Genomic DNA, 19,926 nt, shown 5'->3' with positions numbered 1-19,926 from the left:
GCCAAATCTAACTGGCCCGGCCGGCCCGCCCCCCGGGGCCGCCGATTGGCCGGCCGCGCCCCCGGGCGCCCCCGATTGGAAGCGGCGGGCGTCCGTCACCGAGCCGCGCCCGACGCGCACACTCCGGAGCCCCCCGCGGGGTGCGGGGCTGGCAGCGGCGCGCCCCGCACCCGGATCCTGGCTGGGCGGGCGGGCCGCGTAGTTGAAGCGGAGGCTCGGGGACTCGAGAAAAACTTTTAATTACAGTTCAGAGACCTCGTACAGTGCAACAGGGAGTGCCCGCCCACTGCGCGCGCTCCCGCCCCTTCCAGTTCGGGCCGCTCGCCGGGGACCAGCGGGTGCGGCCGACGGTCTCTGCCCCGGACCCTGAGCTCTCCGATGGGGAGGTCACGGCCGGGGTCCCTGCCACCAGATGCACGTCCTTTCCAACGGGCGCGCGTGTGTGTGCTGTGTGTCAGTGTGTGAGACTGCGTGCATGTGAATGTGTTGTGTGCGTGTGAGGCGGCGTGTGCGCGTGTACGTGTCTGGGAGAGCGTGCGCGGGAGGGGCGCTGCGGGGCAGGCCCCCCACCCCCGCCTCCCCGGCCTCTGGGGCGCCACTAGGGTCTCACCAGGGTGGGCTCAGAGACGAGGGGCCCCGGCCTCCATGGCGTTGGTGGTTCTTGGGGTGAATGGGTGCCTGCGGGGCAGGGAGGTTCAGGGTCACCTGAGGACCCTCTGGGTGACCATCTGTGGATATAAACTGGGGACTCCTGACAAAGGGAAAGCAGGACAAACAAAAATGGAGAGAGGTGAGAGGGGCAATACCTCTGGAAGGTCAGGGGCAGGTAGGAACGGGGCCCTCGGGCTCTGATCCGGCGACAGTGGAGGGCAGCCGTTAGAAGCAGAGGCTTCAGGGAGCTAGCACCTTTCAGATGGGCACCGGGCCTTTCCCAGGGGCGGGACCCATAAGACGTGTGCAGGGTCACCCGCCAGGCGTCTCAAGTACAAGGGCAGGGTCTGCCCTGCCTTCTCCTCACTTGCGGGCTGTGCCTCTGCCCACCGCGGCTGCGGGGAGGAGGGCTCGCTGTCCCCCCCCCCAAGAGCTTCAACAGGGAGTCTCGGCAGTATCGGCTGGTAGATGCAGTGGTCCCGGTATCGGGGGGCCTCCTGACCGGCTCCTTCCTCTCCCCCAGGCCTCCCTCGGGACAGCCGCGACTGGGCTGACTCTTCACGAACAGTTCTCGTCTCAGAGGTTCCCACGGTGACACATCTGTTTCCGCTAGTCCTGGTGACTGGTTCGGGCGTGTACGTTATGACCCGCCTGGGCGTCATGACCCGCCCGGGCAGAGAACGTTCGCTGCCCTCTCCTGGGCTTCGCCAGGCCGGTCCAGGGCCGTGTGCCCTCGCGTCACCTTCCAAATGACTCTCTCTGCCTGGCTTCTCAGGGCAGTACTCCCAGTGCAGCGCGCGGGGACAGCCTGGCCCACTCAGGACTGGGCCGCCCCTGGAGTCACCGGGGCCAGAGGGGCCGGCAGCTTGCACGTCCTGGGCCGCGGCTTCCAAAGGCCGGGGGGCGGGTGATGGGTGATGGGCACGGAGGGAAAGCTTCCTGAGGGGGGGTGGGCTCGACTGCAGGACCGAGGCTACAGCGGGACTGACAGTACTAGTTCACAGGTGTTAAAAAAAACACGCACACAAAATAAAGTATCAACATCTGTCCCCAACCTAATAACTCTCCAAAGAGAGGACACGGACTCTGGAGAACCGCAGGGCTCACTGCCCCCACTGCCCGCGCAGGAGTGCCTGGCACCTCGCCCCGGGGCAGGCAATGGCGGAAGAGTCTGGAGGGCAGCTCAGTCCCAAAGTGAAAACCAGCAGGCGTTCGCTGGAGGTGAAGCAGAGAGGGGCTGACGGCGGCCGCGGGACGTCGGGCTGAGAGCCCGGGACGGGGAGCAGCCCCGGCAGCGGGCGCTGCCCACGGCTCGTCAGATCTCAGGGCCGCAGACGGCGGCGGGAGGGTCCGCAGGGCACCGGGCGTGGGATCGCTGGGGACCGGGTTCCTCGCATGGGGACTGAGTGCGGGGACTGAGCAGGGAGCCCAGTTTGGCAAGAAAATTAAAAACTACCGGGGGGTGGGGGGCAGGGGGTCCAGGTGCGGAGCCTCTTCAGCAAGAGCAGTCCAGAGTCCCTGCCCTGTCCCTCCCAGGCCACCTGGCCCAGGGTGGGGCTGCGCGTGTGCAGGGGGCCCCTGGAGAGGGCGCCCCCCGCCCCGAAGTACTGTGGGAAGTGGCAGGGTTCGCGCCCCGCCGCCGGTTACCAGTGTCTCGAGTCCACCAGCTCGGGCCGGAGGCTGAGTTTCTTGAGGCTTTCGTAGCCCACCACGATGACCAGGGTGGAGGGCGTGGCCGAGATGACCCTGGCCGAGAGGCCCTTCATGAGGCCCCATGGCCCCTCCTCTGCCATCAGCTGTCTGAAGGTCAGGATGATGGAGCTCTTGCCTTCAACCTGGAAAAGCGACGTGGCTGAAGGCGGCGGTCTGCAGTCGGCACCGCTCAGCGCAGCCGTGGTTACGGCGGGAAGACGGGACGTGGGGGCCGGGTGGGGGCACGGCGGTTTCTACGGGCTCTGGTACTCGCCTTCCTGGGTTCGGTTCTGCTCCCCGCCTTGCTGACAGCGTAGCCTCGGGTAAGGTACCTACCTCTTTGCACCTCAGTTTCCTCAGAGGTAAAACAGCAGCACAGTAGGCCCACTGCGTGTGGGGGCTCGGGCACCGGGCACCATACCTGTGAGCGGCTACTACTCTCCTTAGAAGAGCTGCTGAGCTGGGCCCCTTGCCCTGGGGGGGTCCGCTCTGGCCTCAGGGAGGCCAGGTACTCAAGGGCCTGCTGGTCTCGTCATTTCCACTCCGATGCATCAATCCCTTAGAGTCCCCGCGCTGGGCCCTCCCCCACCCGTCACCCCCCGCACGCCCCGGGCCCCATCTTCCCGACTACGCTGGAAGTTGGGCCAGGACAGGAATGTCCTCTCTCCCTTCCCAACAGTCCTGCCCCCTGCCCTGGGCCCCCATACTCTGCACCCAGCACACGTTTGCACACCGCCCCCCTGGGACCCTCAGCCAGTGCAGGACAGATATACTGCTCATTAGCGCACCCCCCCATGTGACATTCCCTGGGTGACCTCTGGCTGAGAATGTCACTTACTCGTCCCCACCTCCACCCTCCTCTACGCTCCCCTCTTCCTCTCCAGCACTCTCTCTGATGGCCTCCACTCCCCTGCCCTGCCCTTATCCACAGGGCTGTGCCCGCTACGCCTCTGCTCCCCATATGCGCCCTGTCTCCTCCAGCCTGGAAGCCCCTCTGAAGTAGAGCCCCGTCGTGAGGCTCCCAGAACAAGGCTCAAGAGAGGGTGAGAAGGAGCCTGTGCACCTGGTTATCTGCAAACCAACCAGATGCCAATTTAGTCATTTTCAAAAGTGCAGGGTGGGGTGGAGAGGGCATTCTCTCCTAGAGGCAAATACACCTCATCCCAGCATCCTGGTCTCAGGGAAGCCGACTTCACCCCCAGCCTGCCGAGGTTATCTCCCTTCCCTCCCCTCCTCGCTGCAGCCCGGTGACCCCACTCCTGCACAGCTGTCCTAAGCCTCCCGCACCAGATGTTAGACCCCATGCTTAGCCAGCAGGACCTGCCATTTGTCCGTCACACCCAGCATTCAGGTCTCATTTCCCTGGACTCGCTGCTGGGGACCACGGCTGAGCTGGGAGAAGGCAGCGGCTGTGCCAGCGGTGCCAGGCGGCGAGGAGCCGGTGAGGCCCGGCAGGGACCGGGGCGGGGGCCACATGAGGGGCACACTCCGCCGCTCCCTGCTGGTGGGAGGCTATAGCCGCACGGAGGGCGCCTGGTGGATGGGGGACCCGGATAAGGCGGCCTGGACTAGAGCCCGGGGCACAGAGAGGTCCGGGAAGCGCAGGGGGGCCTGCAGGGACCCTGCTTACGGGGGTGGGGGGGAGGCTGCTCTTACCTGCACCCGGGTTCGGATGACGTCCATGGGATTGGTGAGGACGGAAGCGGTGGCCGCGGCCAGGGGCCCTGAGACGGCTTGAAAGACGATGTGCGGACACTCCTTGGGGCAGAGGTGCGACAGCTGCTCTGGAACCGAGGGCGAGACAGTGACGTGCCATCCCGTGTGCCCTCACGCGGCTTCTGCTCATGGGCCCAACGGGGAAGACCCCCCCCCCCAAGCCACCTGAGATCCTGTAACTCGCACCCTCTCTTCTCTGCTTCCTCCTGACCCAAGAACAAATGAGGACGCTCAGGCCCCTTCCAAGGCCACGCGGGCGCCTCTCTCACCCGTGAGCACAGGCGGCCTCCGGAGCGGGGGCTTCAGAGCCTCCGTGCCGCCAACTCCCTTCAGCCAGTGGACAGAGCCCTTCCTGGCGTAACACCCACACGCGAGTGCCCCTCCCGTGTCACAGGCCAGGCGGGCCCGCGCCGCGTGCGGGAAACAGTCAAGCTGGCAGCGCTGACCGTCTCCAGGGACGGGAGCAGGGTGACCGTGGTGCCGAGGAGCCTGTCACCACATCCCCTTCTTTCTTCTGAATTTCGAGCCATGAGAAGATTTTTTTTAAATCCCAGTCAGTTAACACGCGGTATCGTGTTACTCAGGCGCACAGCACGGCAACCCAACACTCGTACCCCGCACTCAGAGCTCGCAACAGCAAGGGGCTCTTCGTCGTCACCTGTTCCCCCCACCCCCCCTCCGTGGCCACCAGGGTGTTCTCTGTAGTCAACAGTCTGTTTTCTTGGTTTGTCCCTTGTTTTCCTTGTCTTGTTTCTTAATTCCACACGAGACTGAGACCACAGGGTATGTGCGTCTCCAACTGACTTATTTCACTTGGGATAATACGCTCTAGATCCATCCACGTTGTTGCAAATGGTAAGATGGTTTTTGTCATGGTTGAGTAACCGTCCACCATATATTCATCCATGTGATTGTTTTTAAAAATAAAAATCACATTGGGGCGCCTGGGTGGCTTAGTCGGTTAAGCGTCCGACTTTCGCTTAGGTCATGATCTCGCGGTTCGTGGGTTCGAGCCCTGCGTCGGGCTCTGTGCTGACTGCCAGCTCAGAGCCTGGAGCCTGTTTCAGAGTCTGTATCTCCCTCTCTCTCTGACCCTCCCCTGCTCACGCTGTCTCTCTCTCTCTCCTAGAAATAAATAAAAAATATTAAAAATAAATAAAAAAATAAAAAATAAAAATCACATGAAAAGAGAAAGTCGTACCCTACAGTGAGATGTTTTCTGCAGGCTATACTAACAAAGAAGAACTCATTTCCCAAACGGCTAATGGAGACCGTGGCGGCGTACCCACGGTCCCCCCTTCCCAGCATCACCGGGAGGCTGCCCTGCAGTTGAATTCTTTGCTTCAGCCTCTCTGGAAGTGAAAAACAAGAGCTCGTGCATTTGTTCAACAAAAGTTGACTGAGCAACTACCACGCGCCAGCCACCCCGGGCTCGAGGGCGGGACAGCGAACGGGAGAGTCTGAAGCCCCTGCCCTTACGAATGTGGCCTTCTAGCGGGGGACACAGACCGTATGAATGGAAGGCAAAACCGACAGCTGCGTCAGAAGGGGACGTGTGCCCCCTAGAGACAAAAACAGAGCAGGGACGGGAGGCAGGGAACGCCAGGCACCGGGAGCGAAGGGGCTGCCTTCTCAGCAAGGCGGTCGTGGGAGCCCTCCCGGGAGGGGATGAGCAAAGGCCTGCGGGCGAGTGCACGCATCGGTGCAAAGAACTTTCCAAGCAGAGGAAACGCCCTGTGCTCTGAGGGAGGCTGGGGTAGTGAGTGGGCCGTCTCGAAGCCTCCGGCTCCGTCCGCTCCACAGTCCAGGTAGGTGCCTGGTAAGCACTTGTTGAATGAATAACGGAGTTCCTCATGTCCCAGTACCTGGAGCCGAGGGTGCAGCGGGCCGGTGGGGGCTGGACGTGAGGGTCTCGACGCAGCAGCGTGGCACGGGGGTCCTGAAGCCCCGCCACAGCCCCCACCCCTCCCTCCCTGGGCCAGCATCAGCTGAGACAAAGGGACCTGCTGGCACCGCCTCAGCCGCGTCCTGGCCCCCGAGGAGGAGGCATCTTGCGGCCACTGGAAGGTGGCATCTGGGCTGGCATGGGCTGGCATGGCCAGCCTCCGTGGGCCTGCCTGCACCGGCCCCTGGGCCTGCAAGCCACGGCAGGACCAGAGTCCAGCTGTGATTGCACACACATGCCCTTTTCCTGTGACGTAGGCAGAGGATGAGACACCAAAGCCAGAGAGTGGGGGACAGAGCCCCATATCGTCGCTCTCCGTTATTCATTCAACAAGTGCTTACCGGGCACCTATTATCCGCAAGGCAGAAGAGAAGCCCAGGCTGACTTGCTTTAAGTCCCTCCTCCTAAGTGTCTGTGGACAGCAACATAAACGCGTGTTTATTTACTGCTACTGGGTCCCACGTGCTGCGGTGAGCTCAGGACACATGATGGAGAAATGAGCAGTGCCTTTGTGGGACTCAAGGACTGTGAGTGACGGATAAAATGATCGCAAACGGTGACACGTGCTACGAAGGAAACAAACTGGCAAAACCCAGCCCTCTTTCCAACTGGGTGAACAAGCCGGTGGGAAGGTGGCGGGCATGTCAGGCCAGGCCTGAAGCTCAAGAAGCAGCCGGCCACACAAAGGACAGGCGACGGGGCGTTCCAGGCCGAAAGAACGTCATCTGCAAAGGCGGAGAGGTGAGGACGGGGTCTGGTGCATTTCAGGGACCGAGAGAATGACAGCACGGAACGGAACACAGTGGCAGCGGGCAGCCAGGGGCCGGCACCGCACAGGCCCAGAGCCTGCGGACTGCACTGACCCGCGCCATGTTCCATCGTCTTCTACGTGCCCAGAGGCAGCATCAGTAGATTTTAAGCAAAGGGAATGACAAGAACCAATCTACTCATTCAACAAATATTTGCTGGGGCGCCTGGGGGGGTCTCAGTAGGTTGGGCATCCGACTTTGGCTCAGGTCAGGATCTCACGGTCCGTGGGTTCAAGCCCCGCGTCGGGCTCTGTGCTGGCAGCTCAGAGCCTGAAGCTGCTTCAGATTCTGTGTCTCCCTCTCTCTCTGACCCTCCCCTGCTCATGCTGTCTCTCTCTTTCTCAGAAATAAATAAAAACATTATAAAAAACAAACAAACAAACATTTACTAAGCACATGTGTCACAGAGCCTGGCATGTAGAGCATATTCAATAAATGTCTGTTCCCTCCTGTTTCCAAGAAACTTTCCAATCAATTATATCTCAATAAAACTAGAAAGAAATACATTTAATGAAAAGGAACCTTGGGGGACTTGAGTAGCTCAGTCAGCTAAGTGTCTGACTCTCGGCACAGGTCACGATCTCACGGTTTGTGGGATCGAGTCCTGTGTTGGGCTCTGTGCTGACAAGCACGGAGCTTGCTTGGGATTCTCTCTCTTTCTCTCTCTCTGTCTCTCTCTTCCTGCTCCTCCCCTGCAGCTCATGCGCTCTCTCTCTCTCAAAATAAATAAATTAATTAAAAAAAAAAAAGGAACCTTTCCACAGGGTTGAAGAAATAATAACCTCAAGGCAAGGGATGCTGGTGCCAAAGACAGATTCAAGCGATGTCGCAGGAGCCCTAAGGGGGAAAGATCACTCACAGGCTAAGGGCTACGCAGGGAGACGTGAGAGGGAGCAGCAAGGAGCACTTCAGGAAAGTCACGATTTCCCCAGGGTAAGTGGGGCTGGAGGGCATCCAGGCAGAGGGACGAGAAGAACCAAGCAGGGGGAGGGGAGACGGTGCACAGCGGGGCATTGTGGGTAAGTCTGGCTGCAGCAGGCTGCTCTGGGGGGCTGCACCGTGAAGGGAGGCCGAAGCCAGGCTAAGAGGCCGGTACGCAGTGAGCAGTGGGGCTCCGGAGCATCACAACCAACGTTTAAAGAGTGAATCTGTTAGGGCCGGTGTGAGCAGTGAGAGGGCTGGCGCAGCGCCCGGCAGGCTGGTAACGGAGGCACGGTTTCCAGGAAGGCAGGAGGAATGGAGACAGTAGGGAAAGGCATTCCGGGGTCACCGGGGACAAGGAAGAGGCGACGGCCAAGCACAGCCCCTGGGCTTCAGTCCCCGTAATGTGCAGAATAACGCGGCCACTAAGAGAGGGAAGAGGGTCGGAAGGGAAGGCCAGCCTGGGATGAAACATAGTTAACCGAGTAACATTTCACACATAAATGCATGCATCTAAGAGCTCCAACAGTCAGCGTGTCTGTCCAGAACCCTGAAAGTTAGTCTGGGGATGGAGAGAAAAGTACGATTCAATTACAGTTAAAATCAAGTGAGGAGAGAAGGGCAAAGACAGACGCTAGAGAGAATGCTCACGTTTCTTGAGTGTTTTGTTGTTATGTACTTATTTATTTGGGGGGGGCAACACAAGCAGGGGAGGGGCAGGGAGAGGGAGGGGGAGAGAGAATCCCAAGCAGGCTCCATGTTCAGCACGGAGCCTGACTCAGGGCTCAATCTCACAACCACGAGATCACGACCCGAGCCAAAATCAAGAGTTCAATGCTTAACTGACTGAACCAGGCATGCGGAGTTTATTTATTTACTTTTTAATGTTTACTTATTTGAGAGAGAGAAAGGAAGCGCATGCCAGCAGGGGAGGGGGAGATGCAGAGAGAGAGAAAGAGAGAGAGAATCCCAAGCAGGCTCTGCACTCAGCGCCCAGAGCCTCCTGCGAGACTCGAACCCACTAACTGTGAGAACGTGACCTGAGCCGAAATCAAGTCAGACGCCACCCAGGTGCCCAGAGTTTTTTGTTTTGTTTTGTTTTTTTATTTTTTTATTATTTTTAAAAAATTTTTAATGTTTTATTTATTTCTGAGAGAGAGAGAGAACATGAGCAGGGGAGGGTCAGAGAGAGAGGGACATACAGAATCTGAAACAAGCTCGAGGCTCTGAGCTGTCAGCACAGAGCCCGACGGGGCTCGAACCCACGAACTGTGAGATCATGACCCGAGCCAAAGTCGGAGGCTTAACTGACTGAGCCACCCAGGTGCCCGTTTTGTTTTTTTAACATTAAGCTGACCAGGACCCATTCCCAAAGAATCTGATGTGGAGTCAGGGGTGAAATCCAGGTATGTGAACTTTACCAAACACTCTAGAAAAGACTGTGTTAAACAGAAGAGAGAAACAGAACTGGCAATAAAGAAGGTGCAATCAGGGAAACACAGTCCAAGAAGTGCGTGCCAGACGGACAGAATGATTACGGGTGAGAAGCCCTTATGAAAGCTGGTTAGAAAGGCCCCAGGTGGACTGGACGGAAGATCCACTGCCAGGCTCAGGAGGTTACAAGCCCAGACTCGAAAATGTTATCTTTGGATCTAGTAACCCCTTATGGGAAATACTCAAAAAGAAGTAAAATGTCTCAGGAACAAGGACACATCGCAGGAGTGGGGAGGCTCCAGGTTCTACACCACCCTGAATTTAACAACGCCGAGGAAACGCAACCCAGTCCAACGCTCACCTGAAACGCGAAATCTCATGTTCAAGTCGCAAACATCCCAAGACTATTGAGCCTCCTCGTCTTCCAGTTCTCGGCCAATATCCCGCTAACCCTTGTTGACACTGACGCACCAGAATGCACTTTATTTCTACGGTCACCTGCTCCACTGGCCCGCCCGCCCGCCCGACAACAGAAGCTCTGGGCAGCCAAGAACGGGGTCGTATCGTCTGCGAACCCTCCTGGAGTCCAGCGCTGGCCGGCAGCCAGCCCACCCTCCCGCTAGCTCCTGCACGCCGGCGTGCGCGAAGCCGCAGCATCCCGGCCGTCAGCAGGCCCGCCCTGAGCTCTCCCGGCGCCCCCTTACCTGCATAGAAGTGATAGAAGGGCCACCAGACGGCGCTGTTCGGGATGTAGGTGAGCAGGGAGGCCACGTAGCCTCGGTAGAAGCCTCGGAGCCCGTCAGCCTGCAGGATCTGCCTGGCGATGTCCTTGGTTTGGCCAAAGGCAGCCAGCCCTCGGCCCCCGGGGGCCCCTCGCACTTGGAAGCGCCCCATCTTCTCGCCCTTGCGCTGCATCATCAGGTGCTGGGACACCACGTCGATGGGCACCGTGATGCTCTGGGCCACGAGGGAGGCCGAGCCACCGGCCACCAGCGACTTGACCGTGTTGCTCTGGCTGTAGTCGGCGACAAACCTGCGGGTGAGCTCGTACGTGGTGACGTAGCACTGGCCAGAGATGAGGGTGAAGGTGTTGACCAGGAACCCCCGGTAGAGGCCAGTCACACCGTCCGCCCGCACAATCTTGACGAAGGCGTCGAACGTCCCGTGGTAGAGGCTCCGGCCTTTCTGAACCTGCAGCCGGGTGCGGATGAGGGTGAAGGGGTAGACGCTGACGCGGATCATCATGGTCATGGCCACGCCAAACACGTAGAACTTCTTCTTGTCCAGGTGCTCCCACTCGATGATCTGGATGTTGCGTTTGTCCTCCATGGTGCCCGAAGACCTGGGGACATGAGCAGGTGGGCGCGTGGGGAAAGGAGGCCGGGACCTCGCACTCTGCCCTCCTGGCCAGGCCCCGAACATCCCTCCCCTCCCCCAGCTTCATCTCCCGGGGCACTCACGTCCCCAAAGCTTAGGTTCCACCCAGCCCGGCTTGGCCAACTCCCACCTAAGTCTTCCTTCGCGGGTCAGGATGCTGCGCCCTTCTCTCTCCTTTATCAGCCCGGCCCTCACTTCAGTGACTCCCTCGGCTCCATGCCCACCTCAGCCCCCTGCCCTGGGCTTGTCACATCGCCGGTTCCGCTCTCTGCCTCTGCCTGGGCCCTTGCAGCACAGCCCGTCCTCACTCAGGCAGAGCTCAGGACACTGAGGATAAACCACCTGGCCAGCTGGACGCCAAGCGGGCTATTGGGACATCACTTAGCAGGTCCCTAATGAAGGGAAGTGCTCCATTTCAGGTGAGGAGGCAAGGCCTTGCCCTCTCGCCCTCGGCACGGTGCCTCTTCGTCGCCATCACTAGCTGCCTCACCTTACTTTCTCTCTGGTTTCCCCCGAGCTGGCCCCTCTGAGCGACCCTGACCCACACTCTCTACCTTACATCAGTTCCAGTCCGCATTAGAAGAAAGTGTGGCACCCCCACCCCCTCGAATGAAAGGAGCTGGAAAGTTAGGAACAAGTCAAAGGTCAGAGTCCTCTCTGGTTATTAGATAACTCACTCTAGAGAGAGAAAAGAACCAGCAGACGGCTAAGTAGTTCCCCTGAAGAGCCTTGAGACCCACACGGTAGAAGACGTGTCTGGCTCCTTTCACCCCAAAGCATAGAAATAATAACCTCCATCCTGTATGAGGGTACATGCAAGTGGCAGGGAAGATACGGACTCTGCCTTCAAGAAACTCACAGTCTATTCGAGATGACACAGTGTCCCTCCGGGAATGAGTGTAAGATCTGGAGAGAAACCAGGGCAAATCACTGCACATGCGGCTCTCCTGTCAACCGTATCCTTTGCCTACGTTTTCAAACAAAACTAAGACTAATGTAATAATTGTATAAAATTAGGAGCCTCCAACTCAAGAAGTGTCTACTAAGAGGTCATGATATATTGGACACACCCTCAGGACAAGGTGACGTGCTCCTGGGTAGGACACTGGACATTTTCAGCCGGCAGGGAAACTGGGAAGGGAGACTGGCAGCGAGACGTCAGGGCTCCCCAGGCTCCGGGAGAAAACCCCACAGGCTGGGAGAGGAGGTGGCCACATCAAAGGGACAAGTCTAGAAGCTGAAATGTCCCCGAAGCCAGTGCCTGGGCAAAACTCGTGTCTAAATGGAGTCCACCCTCAACCACCTTCCCCGACCTGGGGGCCCAGCTGGCCCCAGGGGCTGCCTGCTCCCCGTGGAAGTCAGCACGGAAGCGAGGGTAGCTCTCCAGAATCCAGCGAGCTGGACAGTGGCGCCTTCACCACGCACAGGCCACCTGCAGGGCAGCTGGCCACGCGCGGGCTGCGGGAACTCCTCGGTGTCGGGGAGGCAGGCGGGAGGGGGCCCTGGGGGACAGGGCTGTTTGAATGGAGGAGTGCGTGTAGACGGTGAAACGAGAGTACAATGGCTTAGAACAATGAGGTTGCCGGAATGGAGAATCTAGGCTGTGGGAACTAAGCGGAAGGAATACTGCCGTGTCACCTGCTGGGGACACAAGTGGCCCTTCCCCCACTGCCTCAGACTGGGACTCTCACCAAATCCAGCAGGGCAGTCTCCTTCGAGGCCTTCAAGAGAAGGTGGTCACTGTCTGCCCTGCCCAGAGTGTGAGCCAGGGGCCCAAGGTCATCGTTCCAGAACGACTGAGCAACGAGGAGGGAGACAGAGAGACTCTAGGATTTACTGAATACCTATCGCGTCGTGTAATCCTTACAACCTAACCTGTGCAAAGTTAGACACTTCTGCTAAATGAGAAAACAGAGCATCAGATAAGTTACAAGGAAAAGGGCCAAGGTCACCCGGCTGGCCAGTGGTGAGGGCAGGCTGTGAGCCAAGATCTCTCGTCTACACCACGCCTTCTACCCCACGGGGACTGAGGGGCTCCAGCACAAGTCACGCTGCTTGGCCAAAACCCAAGTCACCCCCACCCCTGGGAGGCAGAATTAATGCCCTCAAGAGCACTGGTCACCCAAGGGTTAAGCGGAAGCTCCTGGAGCCGCAGATGACCAGGGCTTTCTCTCCACTTTGTCCTAGAGAAACCAAGATCAGCCCATGCTTTCCCGGTGTGCCGGTGGAGCGAGACGAGTGGCCGGCGGGGACAGTGCTGTCACAGGGCAAATCCGGCTAGGTGCAAGCAGGAGGGCCTCCTGCCGGGCTTGGGCAAGCCATGCGCTAAGCAGGGCAGAAAGGAGGGGCAGTGAAGGATTCTGTCCGGGACCTGGCTTTGTGGGCGCCTTCTCAACTTGTCAAGCTGGATCGCAAAGTGCCAGCTCTCCCGCTGAGAAATCCTAAGGCAGGACCCAGGGCCCCATTGATTTCCTCCGTCTCTTACGTGAGCCAGTTGATTTTAAATTCCCAAAAGGAAGGGGGACTCTCCCCTCCGAGGCCCAAGCAGGGCCTACCATTGCCGTGGTGACAGGAGAAGCCACTCGGGGTCCTGCCTCAGAGGAATAAGCCTCTGCAGGTGACAGGGAGAGGGCACTGCACTCCCTCCCGCTACCCCTTCAAGAGGTGGGGCTGCTCTCAAAAGGTGGGATCTCAACCTCCTCTTTGTTACATAACTTCCAAACCTCCTGCTGAAAGATCAAAAGCAGTTCCTCTTGTTTTACCCTCTGGAAAATCCTCTCTGCAGACTCCCGTACGCTTCCGGCCTTCCCCTCTCCCACTCGATCCGCCCCAGTTCTCTGTGGTTCTTTCCTAGACCCTTATTTGTGCCCACAGCTCCAATTCTGAATTTCCTCCCATCTCTGGACACTGTTCAGATGACCCAGGGCATCCCAAAGTCGTCACATGAGACGTCAGAGGCAGAGCCGCCGCCACCTCACTGGCAGCGGAAAGGGACAAATCGGTGGTCTCCATACACCTCCCTTCCTCCCACTTCCACTCTTCCTGCACCAGAAACAGCACAGCAGGCCATTCACTAGGTCCCGAGATAAGATTCTGGTTCAAGACAAGGCCGTGTCACCTGCAAGGCCAGGTCACGCAGTTGAAAGAACAGGAGCACTCAGGAGATCCAAGTTTGAGTTCCACTTCCGTTACCTGCTGGGAGGATGCGAACCGGGGCACTCGACTGGCACTCGGTTTCCTCATCGGTGACACGGGACTAGCGAAGCCTGCCACGGCTACATAAAAGTGTGGTGCAACTCATGTGAGGTAATAAGTGCGGGAGCATTTTGTAACAGCAAAGCAGTTCTATCACTGCAGGCAGTGCTGTTAGACGGCGCTGCTCTGAATCCTGGCTACTCGGAGCGGCGCACAGACCAGCACTCGGGCATTACCTGGGGGCCTGTTAGAAATCCGGGACTTCAGGGTGCGAGCTAGACCTTCTGAGTAAGAGCCAACAGTTTAACAAGTTCTCTGGGAGCTTGACGCGTGTCAGCGTTTTGGAAAACACTGCCTTAAATATAAAGGACCTTCAGTGCCACAACAATGACGACAACTGCTCGAAGAGTCCAGGGCCATGATGGCTCCATCCTGACTGGTCGCCAGAACTGGGCCCAGCGATGATCAGTAGACGCACTCAGATCTTTTCAGCCAACCGCCGCACCAAAGCAAAAACGCAGGACACCACACCGAGCGGTTGGGTCTCGGATTCTCAGCTGGAAACGAGATCTTTGCTTCCCCCTTCCGTTCCCCTGCTCTCCCTCCGCATCTGCATCAGACTCGGCTTCCCGGGAGCGACCAACGACGGGACCGCGATTGTGTGTACATGCTGGCCCACCTGCCCTCTGAATACGCCTGTCTCTAGGAGGAGGTCCCTGGTGTTGCCTCCCACCCCTCCTTGGAGGCCATCTCCTCCCTCGGACACCGTGAGTTCCCACCCAGCTCTCCCCTGGTCTTCCACCCACGTGATCCCTCTCCAGAGACACCACATGACACCCCTTTAGGCAGCCTCGGTCCTGCTCCCCGCACAGCCGCGGCCCCCGCCACGACCCTCGCCCCGCTTCTTCCGCGGGCGGCGAGTCTAGGCCCCTCCGGCGGAGAGAGAGGCCTCGCTGGAGTCGCCCTGCACCTCCAGAGCTGCGCGGCGGGCTCCCCTAGACCTGCAGGCAGCCCTGCCTCCGTGACAGGTCCAGGTCCGCGGAGACCTCAGTCGTCAGGCGCCCCAGGCCGGTGCTTTCTTACCTTCTCCGATCACGGCGGTTCCGCCGCGTCCGAGGGGAACCCCAAGCCCGGCCCTCTAGGCCACAGCGCCCACTCCAGCCTCCATGCCCGGCGACCGCCGGCGTCCGCTCGCATCTTCCCCCATCCCGACCCGGCTCCCGGTACTGCCGGAACCGGAAATGGGACACTGTCACCCCGCCTCCTGGCGGGGGATGCCCTGTGAGGCAACTCCACCAATGGCGTCCTGAGCCTTGAGCCTCTGGCCCCGCCCCCGAAGAGTGGATGGGCGGGTCCTGGAGCCATTTTGAATTCGGGCAGAAGCCACGCCTCTATTGGCTTCGTTCTGCCCTCAGCTTTACGGCGCGTGCGTGTCCTTTCTCCTCCGCCGAAACCGAGGCACCGGGCGCTTCTGGGAGGTGCTGTTGAAAGTGGGTCACCTTGTGTTTCGGGTCTGTGGGATATCTTAAACTAAATCTAATCTGTAAATTTTGCGTAATTCTGATCTGTAGAGCCAAAGCAGTAGAGGCCAATGTGCAGGAGGAAGGACTCAAATGGGTTAGACAGCCCGTTTTGAGGTTTGAGGACTCAAAAAATCCTGGAGGTGGAGTAAATGACATAGGGTCTCTTCTGGTCTGGAACTCTTTGCCTGTACTTGGATTTGAAAGGAGAAGAGGGCACCCGGCTGGATCAACGTTGAGTGTCTGGCTTTGGCTCAGGTCATGATCTCGGGGTTCCTGAGTTCCAGCCCCGCGTTGGGCACTTAGCTGACAGAGCAGAGCCTCCTTTGGATCCTCTCTCTCAGCACCTCCCGGGCTGGTGCTCTTTCTCCCTCTCTCAAGAAAAAAAAAAATTAGCAAAAAATGTTTAATATAAGGAGGGAACGAAGGACTGGGGGGCCATGATGGACAGTCCGTTCACTTCAAAAGAGTTATTTCTACATGGCAGCAACAAACAAAGACCAGCAACTCAGTTTAAAAATGGGCAAAGGGCTTGAATAGACATTCTTTTCCTTACCTCAGTTCATCAATAAGTGCATTCTTCCATTTGCCCAAATATCGGGGGGCCATCGTTGAATGTTCTCTTTTTCTCATGCATCACATGCAATCCATCATGAGACACCATTGGTTTTATCTTAACAATATGCCAGGGGAACCTGGGTGGCTCAGTCCCTTACACAACTGACTCTTGGTTTTGGCTCAGGTCGTGATCTCACATTTATGAGATCGAGCCCAACATTGGGCTCTATGCTGACACCACAGACCCTACTTGGAATCCTCTCTCTCTCTCTGTCTCTCAATAAATAAATAAAATTTTAAAAAATATGTCCAGAGCTTGGCCACTTTCCACCACCTCCATACTGCTGCTCTGCTCCCAGACACGATCCTTTCCCATCTGGATTATTCCAGTAGCTACCTCATGAATTTCTTTGTTGACATCCTTGCTCCTGCTATGTTCTAATCATGAGAAAGCAGCCAGAGTGATGCTTTGAATTCTTAGATCATGTTCCCTCCCCTTTTCTAAATATTCTGGTGGTTCCCTATTTATTAGAAATAAAAGACATCTACATGGCAGTGGCCTACAGGGTCATGTAATCCCCATTCTCCCCCCAGTATCTTTCTCCTTTCATGTACTGCTCTCACCCCTACCTCAGGGCCTTTGCATGGGCTTCTGCTTAAGTCTAGAACCATTTCCTCCAGGCATCCACATAGCTCATGCTTTCATTTACTTCGTTGTTTGGTTATTCAAACTTTGCCTTATCAGTGAGACCTACTCTGAATCTCCTATTTAAAATTGTACAGAGGGGCCTGGGTGGCTCAGTCGGTTAAGCATCCAACTTGGCTCAGGTCATGATCTCGTGGTTTGTGGGTTTGAGCTCCACATTGGGGTCGGTGCTGACAGCTCTGGGCCTGGAGCCCTCTTTCCCTGCCCGTCCCCCGCTAGTGCCAACTCAATTTTATCCCTTATAGCACACCACCGTCTAATGTCCCATACCTTTTTGACTGACCCGTTATCTGTCTTCCACACTAGAACGTGTGTGCACTCTGCGACCACAAGAATCGTGTCTGCTTTGCTCAGTAGTGTGTCCTCGACACCTAACAGTGCTTGTCACATAATAGGTGCTCAGTAAATATTTGAACAAATGGATGGATTTCAGCACTGAGAGTACTTACCGTATGCCAGGCACACAGACGCCCAGTGATGTTGTGCCGGTAGAGAAAGGGGTCCCAGTGAGGTGTGTACAGGGCACTAATTCTGCACGGCAGGTTAGAGAGGAACGGGGGGGGGAGGGGTTTGCTGTTCTAGGTGGAAGCAGCAACGTGCCCAAAGGAACCTCACTGTTACCTCCTTTAGGCAGGCTGTCTATTCATCGCCGTGTCACCAAGACCTGGAATAAGCCAGGCACTCAGTACCGTTCCCGCCGAGCTGCACAGAGGTGCCCAGAAGCTGTAAGCAGCACCGAGGGGTGTATGGAGGAGCTGGGGGATGGGGGGGCAGGGGGAGCCACGCTGTTCCAGGAGGTTTTCGTTTCTTTATCCTGGATCTAGTGAGAAGCCATCTCAAGTCTGAGGCAGAATTTTTTTTTTCTTTTTTTTAGTAATCTCCTCTTGACCTGGACCAGAGGCTGGAGTCTGGACGAGAGTGACAGAAAGGTGGAAGCGACTGGTGCAGGGCCGGGCCTGGTTGTCTGGGTGAAGGGGTCGGGACCTGGTGGGGCTGCAGAGGTGCTGAGGGGTTCCAGGGCGAGCGAGGAGGAGGTGGGGGAGGAGATGGGGCCGGAGCCCCACTCAGGGGAGGGGAGGGGTGGGGGAGTGGAGGTGAAGGGTGAGTTCCAAGCCTCCACCCTAGGGGAACACTGGAGGCGAGCAGGTTTGGAGGGGACGGTACATTGAACTTGGGACACGTGGCATTAGAGAGGTCTGTGGTGTGTCCAGGTGCAGGCAAGCAGTGGGTGGAGGGGCAGGCAGCGCTCTATCCCCCGCACTACCTCTTCCCGGTGGCCGGCCCTGCTGCTGGGTCGCAAGCCCTGTGAGGACAGGAAGCAGGCCGACTCGTGTGTCTCCCAGTGTCAGGCCAAGCTCTGAACCACAGCAGCACTGAGTGTGTGTTTGCCCGATGGATGGGGAGGGGTGGGGGGTGGGGGGCGGGGGCAGGGTGGGGGGCATCCTTGGTTAAGAGGCAGGAGCGGAAGCAGCAGGTGTGGAGACTCTGTCCAAGGGAAACTTTATTTTATTTTATTTTTTTAATGTTTTATTTATTTCTAGGAGAGAGAGAGAGACAGCGTGAGCAGGGGAGGGTCAGAGAGAGAGGGAGTCACAGACTGAAACAGGCTCCAGGCTCCGAGCTGGCAGTCAGCACAGAGCCCGACGCGGGGCTCGAACCCACGAACCGCGAGATCATGACCTAAGCGAAAGTCAGACGCTTAACCGACTAAGCCACCCAGGCGCCCCAATGTTTTATTTATTTCTGAGAGAGAGAGAGAGCAGGGGAGGGTCAGAGAGAGACGGAGACACAGAATCTGAAGCAGGCTCCAGGCTCTGAGCTGGGGGGCTCGAACCCACGAACCGTGAGATCATGACCTGAGCCAAAGTTGGACGCTTAACCGACTGAGCCCCCCAGGGGCCCCCCAAGGCAGCCTTTACAGGGAGGGCACAGTGCTCGCAGGAGAGGGGGACGCAGAGAGAAACAGGCAGGCAGACGAACACGAGGGCACCGCGGCCGGAGGCCAGAGGCCAGGTATCACCCAGGAAGGAGCTGTCACCCAGGTCAGAGTGTGCCGACAGGTCACATAGGGTGAGCCTGACCCAGGCCGTGCTCTCACAGGCGGTGGGCGTCTCCCAAGGCCTCAGTCGCTCGAGCGCGGCGCCCACACTGCAGGCTGTGGCTTGAGAGCCTCCTGCCCCCGGAGCTGACAGCCGGCGCGGGCACCGCATGTGCCATCCCGCTGCCTCACATTCTTCTTTTTTTTTTTAGTATTTATTTTTAGAAAGAGGGAGAGCAAGTGAGGGAAAGGCAGAGAGAGAGAGAGAGAGAAAGAGTCCCAAGCTGACTCTACGCTGTCAGCCCAGAGCCTGATGGGGGGCTCGAACTCACCAACCGTGAGACCGTGACCTGAGCCGAAAGCAACAGTGGGCCTCTTAACCGACTGAGCCCCCCGGTGCCCCCAGTCTCTCACATTCTGTGGGCGGCTCTGAGTACCTCCCGAATGATGCAGGCAGCGAGGGCCGGGGATCCTGGGGGAGAATAACCGGCCAGGACTGGGGACGGCTAGCAAGATGCATGAGGCGCCTACATTGTACCTCAGAGGGACATGAGGAAAGAGAAGTTTCCAGAGTGACGCTGAGGGGAGGCACACCAGGGGAGAGACGGGATGTGCTTCCAGGAGCCTCTGGGCCCCTGCATGAAGACGTCCTTCTGCCGGCTGGGGCGCGGGGACAGCTGGCTCCGGAGCCTGGCCACTTGGCCGGGAGGGACCCGCGATGCTTAAAGCACAGGAGCTTCCCGCGCGCCCTTCCTTCTGACAGCTGAGGAGCTTGGGGGGCAGACGGGAGAGGGGTCTGCGCTCACTGCAGGTGACGCCCGGGAGGGGAGCCACGTCCTGGCCCAGCGCCCTGTCCTGTCCCCACAGCTCATGGTCCCCAGGTCAGCAGGGGGGCCGCGGGAGGCTTGCGGGTGCTTGGAAGAGGGGAAGCCAGGCCCCGGGGTAAAAGGACACTGGGGGCGGAGGAGGAGGAGCCAGCAGGGGAGAGAGAAACCCCTGGAGAAGCCACGAAACGAAGACGCGGCAGGCGGGGTCTTGAGTGGCCCAGTGCTCACGCCGGCCACCACCGGGCGTAGATGCGCCGTCAGGAGATGGGGCCGGCGCCACACCCTTCAGCGCCCCCCCCCCACCCCCTGGAGGAAGGAGATCGCGTCCGGGCTCCGCTGCGGTGAACCTCGAGGGCGCTACGGTGCGAGGAAAAAGCCAGTCGCAGGAGGCTGAGCACCACGCTTCCGCCTGCAGTTCCTAACGTGGTCAGGTTCGTGGCGAGTGGATCGGTGGCTGCCGGGGCCGTGGGGAAGGGGACACGGGGAGATGAGACCCAGATCTGCGACAGGAAAACGCTCTAGGATGTTTCACAGCAA

General features: G+C 58.5%; 1 protein-coding gene across 2 annotated transcripts; it reads right to left on the bottom strand.

Moving 5' to 3' along the window:
- Positions 1–220: 220 nt before the first annotated feature.
- On the bottom strand, positions 221–14,966 carry SLC25A44 (solute carrier family 25 member 44). Of its 2 annotated transcripts, none has more exons than XM_039251417.1 (4): positions 14,824–14,966; positions 9,873–10,510; positions 4,000–4,127; positions 221–2,486 (listed from the first exon to the last, which is right to left on the bottom strand). In XM_039251417.1, exons 2-4 carry the CDS (start codon positions 10,495–10,497, stop codon positions 2,295–2,297), a joined length of 945 nt encoding a protein of 314 aa, XP_039107348.1. In that variant the 5' UTR covers positions 10,498–10,510; positions 14,824–14,966; the 3' UTR covers positions 221–2,294. The 2 variants fall into 2 exon arrangements, with proteins under 2 accessions (XP_039107348.1, XP_039107347.1); XM_039251416.1 differs by having other exon boundaries at positions 2,400–2,486; positions 4,000–4,122; positions 14,824–14,901.
- Positions 14,967–19,926: the final 4,960 nt, after the last annotated feature.

This window comes from Hyaena hyaena, unplaced genomic scaffold (genome assembly GCF_003009895.1).
Source record: "Hyaena hyaena isolate Hyena2069 unplaced genomic scaffold, ASM300989v1 scaffold_385, whole genome shotgun sequence".
Taxonomy (NCBI): domain Eukaryota; kingdom Metazoa; phylum Chordata; class Mammalia; order Carnivora; family Hyaenidae; genus Hyaena; species Hyaena hyaena.
This window is presented reverse-complemented; position numbering and strand designations above follow the sequence as displayed.

Bases quoted from the DNA above. Each gene is read 5' to 3' on its own strand.
- SLC25A44 (XM_039251417.1), bottom strand. From the start codon at position 10,497: ATGGAGGACAAACGCAACATCCAGATCATCGAGTGGGAGCACCTGGAC. The intron at 4,128-9,872 runs GTAAGGGGGCGC...CCTCGGTTCCAG, and splicing joins CTTCTATCACTTCTATGCAG to AGCAGCTGTCGCACCTCTGC. The intron at 2,487-3,999 runs GTAAGAGCAGCC...TCGCTTTTCCAG, and splicing joins TCATCCGAACCCGGGTGCAG to GTTGAAGGCAAGAGCTCCAT.